The sequence below is a fragment of the Anomalospiza imberbis genome, chromosome 1 (assembly GCF_031753505.1).
Source record: "Anomalospiza imberbis isolate Cuckoo-Finch-1a 21T00152 chromosome 1, ASM3175350v1, whole genome shotgun sequence".
NCBI lineage: Eukaryota > Metazoa > Chordata > Aves > Passeriformes > Viduidae > Anomalospiza > Anomalospiza imberbis.
In genome coordinates, this window is record NC_089681.1 from 104,370,942 (window position 1) to 104,390,749 (window position 19,808).

Consider the following 19,808-nt stretch of genomic DNA (forward strand, 5'->3'; position numbering starts at 1 on the left):
AAGAGACAATAGTACAGATAATCCTACATCCCTCTTCATACTGGGAGCCTTAAGTTGTGAAGTCTTGAATGGGCTTCCAGTGCAAGTGTACTGCACCATGCAGACCTTGTCTGCAGAAAGGGCTACTTCATTTCAGTTGTTCAAGCTGTTGTAGGATTTTCTTGCATGAGAGAAAATGCATTCATCATTTCTGCTGTCAAACAGAAAGGATGTTCACATGAGAACTCCTTGCTGAATTTGTAGATAAGGGAAAGGCCTCACAGGTGGTGTAATTGCTGGTATGGAGGGGGAGCTGTCAGCAGTGCCAGCAGCTTTCTCCTTTACAGTGAGGCTGAGGTTCTTCTGTGGGGGGAAGGAGTTTGTGCAGCACAACACAAGCCCAAAGCCATACTGGGTGTGCAGCAGTTTAATTCATGTGTGTTCCACTGACTCCTTTGTTTGCAATCCTTCTGGTCAGGACCACCATGAGACCAACAGTTTTCATTGCATCATGGCTATCGTCTCTTCTGTGCCGCAAGGAAGGGAACAGCTTCCCTTCTCCTGTACACTGGTCGTGCTCCAACCACAAGTCCCAGAACAATGCATGAGGTTGTACAGAATGACAGAATCACAGAATCATTCAGGGCTGAAAAGACCTTTGAGATATCTAGTTCAACCTTTGACTGATCACCACCTTGTCAACTAGACCATGGCACCAAGTGCCACAACCAGTATTTTCTTGAACACCGCCAGGGATGCTGACTCCACCACCTCCCTGGGCAATCCATTCTAATACTTAGCCACCCATTCTATTTGCACTGGCAGAGAAAGCAAGAGCTCTGCTCAACAAATGTCTCCAAACCTCAAGAGACCCCAAAGCTTGGGAGTTGCTGCCAAGTTTTAGCTGTTGCACAAGTAAGGATCTGCTTTATATTTTTGAGTAATTACTGAGTAATAACATGTACTGCGATTGCAGAGACATATATCACAGTGGATACAGGGACACTGGAAAGCATTCTGTGATTGGAGACGTGTAGTGGCAGTCACGCAGCCAGTGCAAGTCCTGCTGTCATAGGCAGGACAGAGCTCAGCCTTGATGGATGTCACAGTGCTTACAGCAGTTCACAGAATCACAGAGTGGGTTAGGTTGGAAGGGACCATGCTGGGTCATCTGATCCAACCTCCCTGATCAGGCATGGTCACCCTGGAGCACAGGATTGTATCCAGATGGCTCCTGAATATATCCAGTGAGGGAGACTTCCACACCCTCTTCAGGCAATCTGTTCCAGTGCTTGGTCACCCGCACGGTGAAGAATTCTTCCTCGTATTCAGGTGTGCATCATTTCCAGTGCATCAGTTTCTGCCCATTGCCTTTCTTACCCTTTCCAAATACCTCTTGGTGCTTGGCTGCACCAAGAAAGACCTGGCTCCATCTCCTTGGCACCCACCCTTTAGGCATTTAGACACATTAATGAGGTCTAATCTCAGTCATCTCATCTCAAGGCTGAACAGGCTCAGCTCCTGCCTGTCCTTGTAAGAGAGATGGTCCAGTCGCCCAGTCAACCTTATTGCCCTCTGCTGGACCTGCTCCAGGAGCTTCATGCCTCACTCGTACTGATGAACCCAGAACTGGACACAGCACTCCCGATGTGGCCTCACCAGGGCTGAATAGAGGGGCAAGGTCACCTCCCTCGACCTGCTGGCAATGTACCCCAGGATATCACTGGGCTTCTAGGCCGCAAGGGCCCTGCTGGCTCAGGCACAGCCTGCTGTGCCCCGCGATGCCCGGGTCGGACACGGTCCCGGGTCCCGGAGGGTCCCGGGTCCCGGCGGGTCCCGGCCGGCCTCCCCTCCCTCAGCGCCTCCGCAGCGCGGCCTCCCGCCGCCAGGGGGCGCGCCCGCCTCGGGCGGCGTGCGCGCGCCCCGCTTCCCGCCCGGCGGCGGCGCGAGCGCGGCTCCCTGGCCGGCGGCGCCCATGGCCGGCGCGATCCGGCGGCTGGATGAAGCCGTGGTGAACCGCATCGCCGCCGGCGAGGTCATCCAGAGGCCGGCCAACGCCATCAAGGAGATGATCGAGAACTGGTAACGCGGGGAGCGCCCCTCGCGCAGCCCGGCCGCGCTGCGTGGGGCGAGGGGGCTCTGCCGGGGCTGCCGCCGCGTCCCGGCCCCGCGTCCCGGCCCCGCGTCCCGGCCCCGCGTCCCGGCCCCGCGTCCCGGCCCCGGCGTGCAGCGAGGGGCGAGCGGGAGCCCGGGTGCCGAGGAGGGGCGGTACCTGTGTGTGCTCGTATGGAACGCCCGCGAAGCAGCTCTGCTTGGAAAGCCGCGTTTCTGTCTGCGTTTGTGTTTCGGCTCGTTTTGTTGTTTGAGAAACTTGTGAATTGTTTGCTTTCGGTGTCAGGTTAATAATTAATAGAATCATTTCAGTTGGAAAAGAACTCCAAGATCGCCAAGTCCAACCATTAACTCACCACTCCAAATCTACCGCTAAGCCATGTCCCTAAGCACAACATCTTCAGATATTTTAAATACCTCCAGAGACAGCGGCTCAAACACTTCCTTTGGCAGCCTTTTCTATGCTTGAGCACCCTTTCTGTGAAGTTATGTATCCTAATATCCAGTCAAAATTTCTCTTGGCACAAGTCGAGGCCATATCCTCTTGACTTGTTCCTTGGGAGAAAGAGGCCAGCCCCCACCTTGGTACAACCTCCTTTCAGGGAGGTGAGAGCAATAAGGTCACCCCTGAGCCTCCTTTTCTCCAGGCTAAACACCCCCAGCTCCCTCAGCCTTTCCTCATCAGCCTTGTGCTCCAGACCCTTCACCAGCTCCACTGACCTTCTCTGGACATGCTCCAGCACCTCAATGTCTCTCTTGTAGAGAGGGGTCCAAAACTGAGCACTGGATTTGAGTGTGGCCTCACCAGTGCTGAGTACAGGGAGACAATCACTGCCCTGGTCCTGCTGGCCACACTGCTGCTGATACAGGATGTCATTGGCCTTTTTGGCCACCTGGGCACACGCTGGCTCATGTTCAGACAGCTGTTAGAGCAGCACCCCCAGGTCCTTTTCTACATGGCAGCTTTCCAGCGACTCTTCTCTCAGCCTGTAGCACTTCATGGGGTTATTGTCACCTAAGGGCAGGACCTGGCACTTTATCTTGGTGACCCTCATACCACTGGCCTCAGCCCATCAGTCTGGCCTGTCCAGATCCCTCTGCAGAGCCTTCCTACCCTCCAGCAGATCAGTGCTTCTGCCCAACTTTGTGTCATCTGCAAACTGAATAAGGCTACGCTCAATCCCCTCATCCAGGTCATGGATAAAGATATTAAACAGAGCTCTGGAATTGAAATTGCTTTCTTGGTTTCTTGGTTTCTGCAGTTTGGATGCTAAATCTACAAGTATCCAGGTAGTAGTTAAAGAAGGTGGTCTGAAGTTCATCCAGGTTCAAGATAACGGCTGTGGTATCAGAGTAAGTAAACAAAGTTGACAGGTGTATGCTGCTGTTTGATACAACCTTTTGAAAATTTTTAAGTGTTTTATTTTAGAAGTGTTTGTGATCTTGAAAAAACCTGGAAAGTGACAGTTGCTTGTCCCTTTCACATAGAAGGAAGATCTTGACATCGTTTGTGAGAGATTTACTACGAGTAAACTACAAAAATTTGAAGACTTGGCTAGTATTTCTACATATGGTTTTAGGGGCGAGGTAAGCTCTTCATCAAGGTTTTGAAACTGTTCATTGCTGTTGTTCTGTTGTTGTGGGTTGTACATAGTGTCACATTCCCAGTACTCTTTACAGAAACTTCTGTTTTCTGAGAGAGTCTGCTATGTGAATATAGTTCAAAATACATTTCAGTGTCTTTCAAGATTAGGTGGATGCCTGTAAGGAGGTATATATTCTTTTTGCTTTCTGGAATAAGATTTTTTTTAAATTGAAACAAAGTCTGTCTTCTTAAATGATGATTCAAGAACCTACAGGTAAAGGACAGTGGAAGATTTGAGTAGGAGGTTAATCTTCTATGTCAGACATTTGTCTAAATACCATGCTTAAAACTAAATGTGCAAAATGTACTGTGGTCTTCTTTGTGTTTGCTGTTAGACAAGGTTAGTATCTCGGACCCCTCAGATATACTAGTTCTTCATACTCATAGACTGTATCTAAACTCTGGAAGAACAGTCAAGGATGAGTTTAGCTTTTCCCTCTGGATGAACAAGATGTATGAGTGTCTGTCCTGTGCTCAGATACACAGATGCTCACATGCTCCAGAGAGTAGACTGCTTGGGTCCTCTCCTCACACACTTTCAACATAATCATCTCCACAGCCAGTGGAGTCGGATCCTGAGGCTGGTTTCATCTGTGTAGACATGTCCATTGAGTTTTCCAGGAAAACCATTGTCACCTAACATTGTAATATTACTTACAGTCAAGAGAAGAACTTGGTCAGGAGTGAGAGAATAGCAGCTAAAATCTTCCAGTTGCTTTCTAGTTAACACAAAAAAGAAGAGACACAACTTTAATAATTTTGCAAATTTCTTTTAGTTATGCTACATGGTTAACCACTTGCATCGTCAGAGATAACAAAATATTAGGGAAGCCAGAGCAATCTCCTGGATAAAATAACTGGAAGTTTAGTATTATATATATTAAAAATTGTTTATGATTTATTGACCTGCAGTTTCATTGTAAGGATTTTTATTTACTGCTTGCAAGTGGTATATTGCAATTTAGTGATAGTGTTTAAAGTGTGGACATGCCTCAGCATTGTCCAGAGCAAGGTTTACAAAGATGCTTTCTCTTTTCCTAGGCCTTGGCTAGCATCAGTCATGTTGCCCATGTTACAGTAACAACTAAAACAGCTGATGCAAAGTGTGCATTCAGGTATGCTGCCTGTTATCCAAGTGACTTCTACTGCATGCAATAACAAAGAGATGTATCAATTTCAGAGCTCCTGTTACAGAGGAGGGTATGGTAAGGGCAAGTATCAAAAAGAGATAGAATGTGAGAAAATGTATTTTTTCAAATTTTAAAGGTAAGCTTTATCTTAATAATGTATTTTAAAATTGGTGGAGGTGGGGTGGGGAGTCAGGAAATCTTGAAAGAACTTCTATTTCAGTAGCTAAAGTAAGTTAAACATTTGATTTTTCTCTATTTCAGAATATAAAGTTGCATATATATTATGGGCACCATGTCTAGCAAATTTCACAAGTCTCGGCACAAGAATTTACAGCTTAGTTTTTTATCATATCTTTATGATACAATAAGTTGCTTTATCCTATCCAAAAAGAGTTTTGAATATTCTTTTGAAAACTTAATCTAAATTATAAGCTTATCCATTAATTTCTTAACTACTTTTAAGAAAAGGGAGTGGGGAAAAAAAGAGATGTTCTGATTCTTGGTTTTTCAATAGATTGTGTGTCTTTCTTGCATTAAATATACAGGGTATGTTAGAGGGAAAGAAAAAGTCTATCCTTTGAATTTATGCATCTCTATAACTTTCTTAGCTGTAAGACCTATGTGGATCAGAAATCTCATACGCTCAAAATCCTGTTAGTGTCAAAGGAAACACTAACTAGACTAGACTAGACTAAACACTAGACTAAAGTCAAGAATTTCTTGTTAGCATAACTGAAATATAAAGTCTAGTGGGAGAATTGTTATTAGGCCATGTCTAGCTATTAAAGAAAGAAAAAAATGCAGTAATCCTGCCTTTAGAGGGAAAGTCTCAGTAACACAATTTCAAAACACATATGCCATGATCTGCCTCCTTTCCTTTGCTATTATTGTCTTTCCCCCACTTCCCCTCTGGCTCTTACAATCAATGAAGACAGTTTTACTCTAGTAGAAAGGTGGAAGAAGCTAATTCTCGGTGTCCCAAACTCTTTGCTGGGAGGAGTGTGACAGTGATGGGATTTCTTTTGTTTTTATCCTTTGTTTTTGTCTGTCCATGTCTGCCCTCCTGCAAATCTGGATGACTGACAACTTTTTATTTTCCTCCTAGAGCTACTTACAGTGATGGAAAAATCAAAGCCCCTCCAAAGCCCTGTGCTGGAAACCAAGGAACTCAGATCACGGTAGTTTTTGTGCCCATTCTCTCTTGTTCCTTTTTTGTTCCCCTTGCACCAATTACATTGTAATGTACATAACAGTATCATCTCTGTAGTTGCAGTTTGTTAGGTGAACCTAGGGAGTTAAGGAATAAACTGAAAGTTGATTTTTCATAAACCAAAGTATTCTCAGAAAATTTATATATAAAATAAAAATTAATGATGGATTTAGATTAATTCTATAGTAAGAGAGAATTTTAAATTTTTTTTTTAATTGTGAACATTCTCTCTGTAGGTTGAAGATCTTTTTTACAACGTAAATACAAGGAGGAAGGCTTTAAAGAATCCAAATGAAGAATATGCAAAAATACTAGAAGTTGTTAGCAGGTAAATTAAAATAGGAAGCTCCCAATTTTATATACTGCCATGAGGAGTACTGGGGTTCTTCAGGGGGACTGGCAACTGTGTGTTTGGTGTAATTTTGTTGTTGGTGGTGGTGATTTTGTTATGGTTTTTTGGAACTATTTGTTAGTGTGCAGTGTCAGATAACAGTCTGTCCAATTTGATGTGAAAAATCCAGATAGGAAGTAGTGTATTCTGTCTGTAGCTATTAATTATTTGTAAGAATTCCAGCAAAGAAATGGTGATGGACTTGATTGAGTGAACTTTAAATGTACCTGGGCTGAATAGAATTAATGTAAAAACTGCTCAGTAGCATTGAGATTTGGCTGAATACAGAAAAGCTGAATGGCAACTTTCACATCCCCAAAAAGGAGTAATATAATTTCAGCTATTGGATGTTCCCTTCCTGGGCCCCTTTGTTGCCTCGTTTGCCACTGTTGTAGCCTTCCATAGTGTGCAGAGGTCTTGCAAGCAGGATCTGCACAATTTAAGCAAAAGAACTGCATTACGCTTTCAGAAGACACAAAAGGTAGCAAAGAGAAGCAAAACTGTATACCAAGGTTTAGCCTGTTCCCTAAATGAGCTACTCAGGAGTCTCTACTGGGTCAGGCAGACTTCAGCCAGGAGGTGGAGGGTCAGATCCTGCTGCTCTGTCAAACAGGATGATGTGAAGTCTTGCTGAGTTACAGCCCTCCAGCTCTTTGGTTGTTCTTTTTCATTAGGATTTTTCTATTACTTAATTTTGGGTTTTTTTTTTCCCCTCTTGAATTTTTGAGTTCACAGTCACAGCAAGCTAATCTTTGTCTGCATTTTCACATTTCTCATCTTGCAAGGTTCTATGGTGTGTTTTTTCTCACAGTGCAGTAATTTCCCTAGAATTTTGAGCCAAGATTACACAGCTGTAGTGTATCAGATTTCAGCCATGGGATGACAGCTGAACTGTCTGGGTAGGGGAAGTTAGAAGGGTGGGCCAGCCATTATTCAGATGCTTTTCCATAGCAATTGAGACTTGATTCTGTTATACTGAGGGTGTTTTGATGAGTTTTTTAGTTAAACCTGTACAGTGAAACTGAAAAAACAGGTCTGTAGAAGCTGATCCTTGAATTTCCTATGGTTACAATTGAGTTCTAAATAGACACTTTATTATTTTTTTTTCTTTTTTTAAGCTGTTCAGTCTGCAAAAGTTCAGCTTGGCTGAAATTGCATTACTGTCTAACAGGAAGGGAAATTGCTTGCCCCCATTACTAGCTGCTTTTCACCAATCAAGGGAAACAATTACATTTTGTTCCACATACTGCAGACTTACATTTATCTGTTTTTCAGGTATGCCATCCATAACTCAGGCATCAGCTTTTCAGTTAAAAAGGTGTGTAGATAAAATTTTTGTAACTTCACAGTGTGTCTGTATGTGCCTGTATATATATACATAATGTGTATATCTGAAAATGCCAGAAAATTTGCACTGTCTTTTGCAGCAGGAACAGCACAGAGAGCCTGCCCTTATACTGAAATGTTGAAGGGTATGTTGGTGCAGTTTGGATAGAAAGCACATCAGTTAGAAGTAAACAAGACAAAAATACATTTGTCAGGAGTTTGGAGGATTCTGTGTGGTCTGTGGTGTATTTGGTTTGGCTTTATGGGTTGTTTCAGCTTCTCTGGAGAGCCTGGTTACTAAGTGCTGTATGAAAGAGGCTGGGGTAGATTATCTTTGTTCTGTACCATTCTTGATAATTGTTTACTGAACTGAGTTCAGTAAATAAAGTGTTTCTCACTTTCCAGGGTGGAGTTACTAGCCTCAGTGGGTCTGATGTGCTCTAGCTGATCTTTTAAACATGTGCCATTTACCATCCATTGCTTTTTTGAACATGAATAAGTAAATAATACAGAACAATATAATGATGTTACATCGTTCCCTGTGGTTTTTTTTTAGAAATGTTATTATTTAATTTAAAGTATTTCTAAAACTTCCTCCAGAAAGGTGAATTGATTGATACTCCTTCCTGCTCTCTTTAGCAAGGTGACACCGTGTCAGATGTTAGAACCTTATCCAATGCCTCAACAGTGGACAACATCAGGGCCATCTTTGGAAATGCTGTTAGCAGGTACATTGATGTCAAGTTTACTTTTGATATGAAGCTTTCCAGTGAATCACCCTCCCTTTTCTCTTTAAAGACCATGGGCTATGATAACTTTTCTTGCTTCCTTCATGGTTAATTTCAGAGAAGAGGGAGTGCTGCAATTACAGAGCTCTTCCTTCTTTTCAGAATGTGTGACTTTTTTTGTGTACCAAAGGGAAGAGGAAAGTTACAAAATTATTCCTTTAATGCACTGAAAAGGAACCATCAACTTGTAACTTTCTGTGTCCTCATGTAAAAACAGCAAGCTGAACCTGTATTCTCTACAAGTTGCTGGTCTCTTCCTATACCATGAAAATCTTACCTCTTCTTACTGTCTGCTACCTGATAAATTTTGAAGCTACTCATACTGTTTTTTTCTGAAATCTTATGGTTTCTTATTTTAACAAAAGCTACAGTAGCTGAAGCTATGTAAATCAGATAGAAAAATTGAAAAACCAAGATCATCTTTTTGAAGATGTATCTGCCATTTTAGGAAAAATTCTCTTTATGAGACTTAGTTTTCAGTTGTGAAGAATCCATTGTATGTATTTGTCCCATGAATATTTGGGTGTCACTTTGATTCTGTTCTTTTACTGACTGAAGTCGAGCTTCACATTTAATGAATGTAACTTCTAATTCACGAAAACACCTTTAGGAAGCACAGCAAAATAGAGAGGCTGCGAAGTAATGAGGTTTGCAGTGTTACATGTATTTCTTTGCTCTGCATTCATTTATTCCTGCTATGGATACTCATGTGGTAAAAATTTTTCCTCTGTACAGTTCAGGATAAATTGTCCATTTCAAAGTAAATGTTTTGATGATTTTTTCAAACAGTAATTTACCCACTTCAAGATGGTGATAAAAACTGAACACAAATAAAAATGGCACTGGGTATATATTGAGGTTGAATTGGAAATAAGTAGCCCTTAAGTCTGTTCTGTGTTAACTTTAGAAGTTGGCATAGCACCTTCCTAGAGGGCTGTGCTCACAATCTACTGAAGTGGATTTTCCTTGACTAATGAATTACAAAAATTATTAAAACTGTTATGAAAATAGTTAACATTAGGATTTATGTACATGAGCAATAGAGAAGTTTTTACATTTTAATGACTTCTTAACAGACCACCAAGAGATAAAAGTGAAGAAAGTAGTCCAAAAAAAAAGTGTTTGTTCTTCCTTGGCTGCAGACAATTTTGAAGTGTTCTTGTCACTAAGTCACTGTCAATGACTTAAAAAATAAAATACATATTAGAATTATCAATAGATTATAATGCTGTGGATACTGTGATATATTACAGTATTAAAAAGATAATGGGGTAATTTTACAGATTCCAACCATACAACTTTACCAGTTTACACTTAAGAAGAGGAAGTTATGCAGTTCAGGTTAAATAATTACCATGTCTCAGCAATCAGTGTTTGAGCTCTCAAATAATTCTAATGTTTTAATTAACTATGATAGAAGATAGATCAGTATATGAAGTAGTGAGACTTGAGCAATAGGCCCTGAGCCAAAGTTGACCTGTAGATGAACCTTCCAACCATATGTTATATGATATTTGTATCTGCTCATTAGCAAAATACACATGATCATTAGCAAAATATGAAGTGTGTTAAGAACATATTTATGTTTCCATATTTAGAGGATGGACAAGGTCATGAAGTCAGACATCTGACCTTGTTTGGAGGTATATGGTCAAAGCCAACTCCCTTGGTTCCTCCTTGAGCCCTGGCCAGGCTTTGCGTAGAACCCAAGAGAAGAATGAAACCAGATGTTTCTGCATTAGAATTATGTGATCTTTTTTATTCAACAGTATAAAAGCTGGACCCTTTACCAGCAAAGGTGGAGTCTTCACCTATGTGTGGACACATTGTGTAGGATTTCCCAGTTACCAGGAGTGGTTCTCTAGTCCTTTGCTGTGACTGGGGCTCCTCAGCTGATGTGTGGATCTGGAGGATGGTAAAGTGTTAGGGTAACTGGTGATACATCTTCTTAATCACTGCAGGCAATCTTTTGTAGTAATGATTAGGTGCATTACTTATATTATCCTTTTGTAATTCTTTGCTGTTTTGAACTGTAGTTAATTACACTTACCCCTTAAAAGTTGATGCCTGTGTCTTTCGTGCTGACCCTGCTAACTGGCAAAACAGAATATCATTGCTTGTGAGTACTGTTCAAAATTTACATCAATGGAAGATTTAATTTTTTGTTCATGTTTGTCAAACTTAATAGGGAACTCATAGAAGTGGGCTGTGAAGATGCAAATCTGGCCTTTAAAATGAAAGGTTACATCACGAATGCAAACTACTCTGTGAAGAAATGTATATTTTTACTCTTCATAAACCGTAAGTTTAAAAAAAAGGCAGCATTTTGTCATATGTTGCTTACATAATCAGAAAAACAAAACTTTCTGAAGACCTACAAAGTGCATAAGTATTCTTTAAAATATTTTTAAGAATAAGTATTACAGTTAATTGTAAATCTTAAAGTGTTTTTAGATTTGTAATGTGCATCACACTTGGCACTGTATTTAGTGGAAAACAGCTAAGACTGGACCTAAAGAAACTTCGGTGTATTGAGGTTATGGCTGTGTCCTGCCAGCTTGCACAGATTGATCTGTCTTCTGTAGCAACACTGGCATGGGTTGACTGTATGAAATAATGAAAGATAGCCTGGTTATTTCAATATTTGTGGGGAGAAATACCTCTAAATGTAAAACATGCTGAGAAAAATACTGTCTATTCCTGGTTTTATATGAAGAATAAATAGGTCTTGGGGGAAAGTGGGTATAACAGATTCCCTTTGAAGACACAAAAGGCATGAAGATGTTTGTCTGAAGGAGGAGCTGGGCAGTGTTCAGTGCGTTGTAGCTCTTTGGAAACAGCGCTGTGTTCTGTGTTTCAGATCGGTTGGTAGAGTCAGCCGCTATGCGCAAAGCCATAGAAACTGTGTACGCTGCTTATTTGCCAAAAAGCACGCACCCATTCCTATACTTAAGGTAAAGTAGTAGGAAGAATAGCCTTTTAATACTGTCTTGTAGGATATAACTAGGGTAAGTTTAGAAGAACATTTCCGTTCCTCATGATAGTGTTAAGCACTGCACTGAGGTAATTAATTGCCAGGCAAGAGATAATTAAATAACATTAAGGACATCTTAAAAAGACAGACCTTATTTTTAGTAGTATCTGTTATTTCAGCTGAAGTCCTTTCCTGTTACTTCATGAGACACTGCAAGTAAAAGATATTTCTAAAAGTGCGTTTTTGTAGTTGTTCAATGGAGGGTTTGATTTAAGCTTACCAATTTAAGCTCATTTTGGTGAGTGATTTTGGATTATTTTTTAATTATCTAAACAAGTCTGACTGTAAATAACATTAGTAGGTTTCAGGATTTTTTTGACTTCTTTGTATGGAATAACATCCCAAAGCCTGACAAATTTTGTCAAATTTGAGCCAATTTTTGGTTTCTCTGCCATCCATGGGATATTTTAGGTTAACTTATTTTAAAACATTTTCCAGCCTGGAAATAGCCCCCCAGAATGTAGATGTGAATGTGCATCCTACAAAACACGAGGTCCATTTTCTTCATGAAGACAGTATTCTGGAGCGTGTGCAACAACATGTAGAGAGCAAGTTACTGGGCTCTAATTCCTCAAGGATGTACTTCACTCAGGTGAGAATGTCTATGGAGTGATGGTAATTCTGCATTATTTTAATGATCAGGGATAATTTACTCTGTTCAACAGTAAAATCTTTGCAGATATGGCACTTAACAATGTTGTACCAGTACTTTTAGATCTTTGCTCTGTTTCAAGTTACTTTAATGTACCAGTGTTAACAATATGGCAAAAGAGAGAAAAAAAAGTATGAGTACATTTTAAGTACATTTCTGTCACATAACTGATTAGTTGTCTTGATTTTATAAGTGTGTTAGCCTTCACATGTAGTAAATTGTTTTTTTTATTCTGCCCTGGTTTATGTGAAGAAGATGGGATTGAGGAAATTGTTCTGTGTATTTGATAACACTTTGGATTTAATCTTACCAGAAAAAAAAAGTCAGGAAGATACTCTCCTCTCTCTTTATGTAAAGCATAGCATAAGAATTACTACTATTTTTGTACAAACTAATTTCCTTGTGATTTTTTTACCTTAAAGATTTTTTTTCTTTTGAGGCAAAGGAATAGTAACTATTGGTTTTAACTGCCGAGATGACAACATTCACTCTATGTGGACAGCAAGTGCAAAGCTGGTGGCCTTTTAAACAGTTGACATTGTGTTGCTGGGGGTTTCAAATTTGCCTCTGAGCAGTAAGATACTGTGAGAAGTGTGACTAATCTTTCTGCTTCTTCTTTTCTTGTTGTTCAATCTCTTCTCTTTGTTTCCTCATGTGTGAATGAAGACATTGCTTCCAGGGGCTGACTGCTCTTCCAACGAGGTAGTAAAATCAGCAGCAAACTCTTCTGTGGTTACCAAGGGAAGCAGTGATAAAGTTTATGCGCATCAGATGGTCCGCACTGATTCCCGAGAGCAGAAATTAGATGCTTTTCTTCAGCCAGTGATGAACCCCTTAAGTGCAGGCCCCACTGAAGTGACAACAGGGGTTAATACAGGACCTCCAGAGGGTGCAGACAGACCCCAGGATGCTGAAATGGAAGAAGTCAGTGACCTGGTTGAAATGGCTGATGTTCAGGAGAATACAGTGAAGCCAGGGGGGCCAAGCGAGAGTGGACACTTGTCTCCTGAGACTCTGCCTTCTCGGTAAGTCCCACCTTTCCTGAACTGGTGCAAGGCTACTTATTTATTTCATGGCATAGCCCTGAAACTATAATTTTTTTCTGATCTCTTAGAGCTTCTGCATTTCCAGAAGGGAAAAATTATCAAGAAAAACTTTTCATGACATTTTATTAATCTGTGAAATGTAAATCATATAACTTGTGATAAATTTTGTGACTGGAATAGTGTTTCTATGCATACCGAAAGGCAGGAAGCAGTATAAATCATGGCATTACTTTAGGGAGATCATACTGGTCTGTCTCTTTCTGGAAGCCTCCCTTTTGTGAGGGATAGAAACTACATCACTGAATTTGACAGGCATTACCCTATTAAAGGCTAAAGTGCTATAAATTTTTTATAGCTCCTGCAGGAGCCGTTACAAGAGGCCACAGTCTTCTGAGGGAATCTGATTCTCTCTCCCCAGTATTACAGAAAAATGGGTATGGAAAAGAAAATTCTTAGAAATAGGAACATTTTAGATGTGTCAAAAAGAGCCAAATTTGCTTGGTGCTTAAGCAACAGTTGCCTAACGGGATTGATATTAGTGTCACAAATTCTCTTAAAATTCTGAACTACCCTTTCCTAACAAATTATTCCTCAGAAGCAAAATAAAACTGTCTTTCTGGGAAACTGTCTGCATTTCCTGTGTTAACATACAGCATGTGAATTGAGCATTTCATCTGTTGCTGTGTTTGGCCTAAGTGATAGGAGAAGAGAACATAATTCCTTTTGTTTTGGTATTGCAGGAAGAGAACACGGGAAGACATGGACATCGAATTGGAGAAAGATGACACCAGAAAGGACATGACTGCTGCCTGCACCCCTAGAAGAAGAATTATCAACTTGACTAGTGTGTTGACTCTCCAGGAGGAAATCAGTAACCAGGCACATGCAAGTAAGCATGACTTGTTTCTCAAAATTACTGTTATTCTACCACTAAATATGACTGTTTGAAATGGGAAAAGGTATTTAAAAGGAGGCCCAGTGAGCTTACTGTGCTGCTAAGCAAATTTTTAATAAAAGCTTTTGCTTTTCATTTTTATTTGTATCTATCCCACTTTTATGAAATGATGAGACTAATGAAGTACTCTCTTTTTTGTTAAGAGTTGTTTTAGACAAAGGTAAAAGGTTTGTGAATCTTTCTAGGTTGTTTCCCTCTTAACTCAGTTGCCTCTGAAGGTAACTTACACTGACTCACCCTTATTATTCATATGTCTAATAATGTTAGGAATCTCACATCCTGGGAGTTTTGTTGGATTTATTTTGATTTTTCTGGTTGTAAGAATTGGGGATGCTCCACACAGACATCTGTAATAAGTAACTTTTCTATAAATTGATAAGAATCTTAAACTTTAAAGATCATGAACTTTTACTTTACTTGTGCTCCACTAAACATTTTGCAGAAGACTGGTAATTCTGACCCAGTAATTCCATATCTGACTGTCACTGTTTAAATACTGAAATCAAAGATTTGTCCCTGAATGTTAAAATGCCCAAAAATGTTTCAAAATTCATGATAAAACTTGTGAAGCTGCCTGAGGTTGTGTCTCATCTTCACATCTGTAAGAAATACCTAAAAGAGACTTTACAAAGAGAGGAATCTTTTCTCAGTCTGTTACATTCCTTTAGAAAACATAGCAGTGGAATTAGTGAAATTAGTGTAGTGCTTTGTACATGCTGTGACTGCAGTGCCAAACATCAGTAAAAAATCTTCTCCCAAGGATGGCAACTAGTGATTTTTTTTTTTTTTTGTGGAATGTCTACAATGAACTCTTTTATGAAATCTGGCTTCTTATACCTTTCCCAGCCTTCTCACTCAGAGATATATTTTTTAAAAAGTTACTTTGTGAGAGAAAAAAAAAAAGAAATTATGAAAAAAATATTATGGACTTATTCAGTTGCACCTCTAGAGTTTAGTTTGATAATAGCTAGATTGTGTTGCAAAGCTGGTTTACACCTGCAGTTTTTGAAGTATGTATGTGCTCCTCACCAATCTCCTGTGGCTGGAAATTGATTTTGGAAGGCTATTCAAACACAGGAACTTTAATTTTATTTTTTTCTAATTTGCATTTGTAGTTTAAATGTTAAATAACTCTTCTCCCTTACACTTTAATGGTATGACTATGCATTAAAATTATTAATATTTCAAAACTTGTAATTGGTCATACAAGGATATAACAAGAAGCAGGGGTGTAAGAGTGACTGAACAGTAATCTGAGACTTTCATGCTAAAAAGACACAAATCACTCAACTAAATAAATGAGGGCAGGGTTGCAACTATGAAATGACATTGTTTGGTTCTTCCCCACCTCTCTGTTGTTCCAGAACTCCAGGAGATGCTACATGAGCACTCATTTGTTGGTTGTGTCAGTCCTCAGTGGGCTCTGGCCCAGTACCAGACAAAATTGTACCTTCTCAATACAACAAAACTCAGGTAAAAGAGATGTTAGACCTGTTGGCAGCTGAAATAAGTATCAATTGTGAAGCTAATTAGAAGGAAGGAAATTATAAGGAAAACAGCATTGTTCTCTTGTTGCCTTTTCTTGTTGAAAAGTCATGAGGCTAAAGATTAAGTCCATTCACAACAGTGGAAAACAACTCTGGCACGCTTGGGAAAAATTGCAGGGAATCAGTGTCATTAAAATGGCACCTACTGTATAGTGTGCTCACAGACAGTGGCAAGGGAAGGACTTTTTCTTGCTTCTTGTTGATTTATGATCATCATCATGATTCCCTGCGAGTTCATCTACAGCACATTGTATAAAGAAGAGGCTTCAGAAAAGTCCTGGAGAACATTGTATCCAGTTGGGTTAAGAGTATCTGCAGGGCATCATTGTAACACGAAATTTGTAATTTTGCCTGTGCAGACTTACAGGTCCAGCTATATAAATTTTTGTAACAAGTCAGAGAATAGACTTGAGATAGGCATGTCTATTAATTTCCCAGTTCCTTTGCATTTCTTACAGTGCAGTAAAGGAGTGAAGAAGTTGAAATATAAATTATCAGGGAATAAATTCATAGTGATTGGATACTTGAGTATGTAACCTTTCTGCACCAGTGTGGCTGATGATGTCAGAAACCAAGGAATAGATTTAATTGTAAATATCTAGATAATGCAGGTGAACCCCTAAACTCTTCACTTAAAGTAAGATCTTTATTGATAGGACTAGATATGGATATCTGATGTTTACAGGATGATCCTTACTTTCCCCTCTTAATTATGGTAACTTGGAGATATGCAATCCTGTCCTTATAATTAATTTTTGTTCTTCAATTTAGCCAAGAACTCTTCTACCAGATACTTATTTATGACTTTGCAAACTTTGGAGTCTTAAGGTTGTCTGTAAGTATAATTTTACGTTATATCTTATAGAATTTTTAAAAAAAATGTATTTACAATATGTCTGTCCTTTCAGACAAATGCATAATTTTGGTTGCACAGTCAGGTTGGCTTTTGCCCACTACAGGAATGTTGTTTTGTTTCTCAGTAAGAACAGAATGTAGAAAACATAGTAACTTTGTTGCTGCTACTGTTAAATTGTCATCCTGGTTGCTTGTTATTAGTGTCTGTTGTAGCTATACACCAAGTTTTGCTGTTGCTCATTACATTAAGACAAATAATTAATTTGAATATACAGTCTGCAGAAATACAGTGTTGATTGCCAGTGTTTATCCTGTAAAATATCACAGTGCTCAGTGGGATTGTGGACTGCAGAGAAAGAAGAAAGAAATTCATACCTTTTTAGCCTGGTTATGATAAACAGAATTGTTAGTTCTGCAGGCCAGAAAAGGTGTATTAAAATTAACTAGTATGTGAAGGAAGAAGTTATAGCTTTCCAATAGAGTGTGCTGATCATTAACCAAAGTTTTGCCTTCTTCATTTTTAGGAGCCAGCTCCTTTATATGAGCTTTCAATGCTTGCTTTAGAGGATCCTGAAAGTGGCTGGACAGAAGAAGATGGCCCAAAAGAAGGGCTTGCAGAGTACATTGTGGAGTTTTTGAAAAAGAAGACTGAAATGTTGAAAGATTATTTCTCTCTTGAAATTGATGAGGTGACTGCAGCTATTACCTCTGATAGTAAATGAATGGTGGACTTGGCAGTGTTAGGTTTATGGTTGGATTAGATCTTAAAGGTCTTTTGCAACCTAAGTGATTCCTTAATTCTACATTTTGGTGACAGATAACTGCAGTAGTTTGCTTGCAGTGCTTACCATCACTGAGAACTAGTTCCAGTAAGATTTTAGGTGGCATAACCCTTTCATTTAAAATGCTCAGGACTTATGCTACCTTTAAGGAGGGTGCTACACAAAGTTTCTATTTAATTAGTTACCAAGTCACAGAATGGGTTGTGTTGGCAGGGACCACACTGGGTCCTTGCTCTGGCAGGGTCATCCTGGAGCACATGGCATGGGATTGTGTCCAGATGGTCCTTGAATACCTCCAATGAGGAAGACTACACAGCCTCTGTGAGCAAGCCATAATTCAGTCATTGCTTCTGTAACTAGAATGCAGATCTCTTAACCAACAAGGTGTGCATCTTAACCAGCTCTCAAGTCAGACAGGCCTGCAGCACCACTGTGCTCTCAGTGTGTCTTTTTTGTGTGGTTTAAGGCATCCCTGACTTTAGTCAAAAATGAACAGCTTCATCAAACCCAGGCACTTCGTTTGGATATTTGTCTGGAAATTGGCATCTTTGTAACCTGGAGCTAGAGGACAAGGTTGAATTCAGCCACTCCCTGAGCTGAGTGGTTTAATTCATGCCTTGTCAAATTAAACACTACCAATAACTCTCTTCATGCAGCATCTGCCTGGCATCAGGCTTTAAAAACTTAAAAGTTTTTACTGAGTTTGGTAAGAATCAGTCTTAAAATACATAAGAGTTTTGGTGCATTTAACTGCAAAAAAGAACTTTTTTTTTTTTTTTTTTTTTTTTTTACTGAAGCAGCAATGTTGCCTTGCAGGAAGGAAATCTTACTGGGTTACCACTTCTGATAGACAACTATGTCCCACCATTGGAAGGACTACCTATGTTTATCTTGCGCTTGGCCACAGAGGTATAGTCTTTCAATAATTTTATTAATGCACAATTACTTTTTTTACTTTAGGCGATTCCAACCTGCCTTTTCAATTTCTGGTGCAGCTTAAATATACTGGTACATGTTCCAGATGCTGTTCTGTGGTTACTGATTAGTTACACTTTGCCTTTGTATTCATTACTACTGACTGACTGAGCCTCTATTTTGATTTAAAAGTCTGCATTCCTACCCTCTTTTTTCATTCTATACCTTTACCTTACCAGGACAAAAATGGCCAACACATTAATATAAATTTTCCATATTAAGAATCTCTATATTATATAATTTTCTGTATGAAGTCTCTGACTGCTACCCAGATTCTCTAAAATGACTTTTTTTTTTAATTGTAACAGGTAAACTGGGATGAAGAAAAGGAGTGTTTTGAAAGCCTGAGTAAAGAACTAGCCATGTTCTACTCCATCAGAAAGCAGTATATAATAGAGGAATCCAACCCAACAAACTCTCAGGTACTAGAATACTGTAACTAGTTCTGTGAGCAGAGAACTAACAACATATAGGAAATTTCTCTTCCAGATGTAGACTTCTAATCCCAGCTCTTTAAAGGAACTGAATCAAATAGCAGTGTGGCAAGATTCTGAAAGAATGTGGCTTAAATTTTCTGAAGTATTCTAGGTATTGAGGGAACTTTTTTACTTTGGGCATTGCAGTGTACTTAGTATTATACAAGCCTCCTTGGCCTCTGAATTGGGGAATGTATTTTTTATGCTGTATTTCTATAGAAGAATAAGGATGCAAATAAATTACAAGTACAACCTGATTGTGTCTAAATATCTGCCTAATCGATCAGTTAAGCTTACCCATTCTGCAAGTGACTTTACAGAGCTTAGAACTGACTGTATAGAATGAACTTTTCTAATACCAGCAGAATTTTACAATTGCTGTAGTCTTACATAGTAAAGTTTTTAAGGCATGCTCTCCTCTGGTTAAACAGAACCTCTGTTTGTCCTTGTTTTCCTGTATTTCAGAATGAAGAATCTGAGTCTGGTTCAACAACATGGAAATGGACTGTGGAACATGTGCTTTACAAAGCTTTTAGGACTCATCTTTTACCTCCTAAACACTTTGCAGAAGATGGCAACATTTTGCAGCTTGCTAACCTGCCTGACTTGTATAAAGTTTTTGAAAGATGTTGAGCAAGTAGTTATTAAAGACTGGTTTTTTTTTTAGATAGACACTATTCCTGTTACCTTCAGTTTCACTTAGTAGAATATTAAGCTGGAATCTTGATGGAGGAAAGAAAAAAGGGATTTAGTACTCTACTAAACTGCCAACATGACAGTAAATCGTCTATTTTCCTTCTGTTTATCAAAGTGTAAAAAAAATCATTTTTGCTGTGTCTAAACCCAATGAAAATCCCTAAAATAAAATCTCCACTTACACTCTGAGTTTCCCTATTATCCAGTCT

At 39.5% G+C, this 19,808-nt stretch overlaps 1 protein-coding gene across 2 annotated transcripts; it reads left to right on the top strand.

Annotated features, from left to right (window-relative positions):
* The first annotated feature begins 1,902 nt into the window (after positions 1-1,902).
* MLH1 (mutL homolog 1) lies at positions 1,903-19,788 on the top strand. Of its 2 annotated transcripts, XM_068203565.1 has the most exons (19): positions 1,903-2,061; positions 3,354-3,444; positions 3,580-3,678; positions 4,778-4,851; positions 5,972-6,044; positions 6,313-6,404; positions 7,743-7,785; positions 8,433-8,521; positions 10,770-10,882; positions 11,442-11,535; positions 12,054-12,207; positions 12,934-13,292; positions 14,054-14,202; positions 15,633-15,741; positions 16,587-16,650; positions 17,195-17,359; positions 18,269-18,361; positions 18,736-18,849; positions 19,369-19,788. In XM_068203565.1, the coding sequence occupies exons 1-19, from the start codon at positions 1,955-1,957 to the stop codon at positions 19,534-19,536; spliced, it is 2,250 nt and encodes a 749-aa protein (XP_068059666.1). In that variant the 5' UTR covers positions 1,903-1,954; the 3' UTR covers positions 19,537-19,788. The 2 variants fall into 2 exon arrangements, with proteins under 2 accessions (XP_068059666.1, XP_068059673.1); XM_068203572.1 differs by lacking the exons at positions 1,903-2,061; positions 3,354-3,444; positions 3,580-3,678; ... (3 more) ...; positions 7,743-7,785; positions 11,442-11,535.
* The last annotated feature ends 20 nt before the right edge of the window (positions 19,789-19,808 follow it).

Coding starts and splice junctions, on each gene's coding strand:
- MLH1 (XM_068203565.1), top strand. CDS start 1,955: ATGGCCGGCGCGATCCGGCGGCTGGATGAAGCCGTGGTGAACCGCATC. Junction 6,405..7,742: donor ATACTAGAAGTTGTTAGCAG/GTAAATTAAAAT, acceptor TCTGTTTTTCAG/GTATGCCATCCATAACTCAG. Junction 13,293..14,053: donor CCTGAGACTCTGCCTTCTCG/GTAAGTCCCACC, acceptor TTGGTATTGCAG/GAAGAGAACACGGGAAGACA.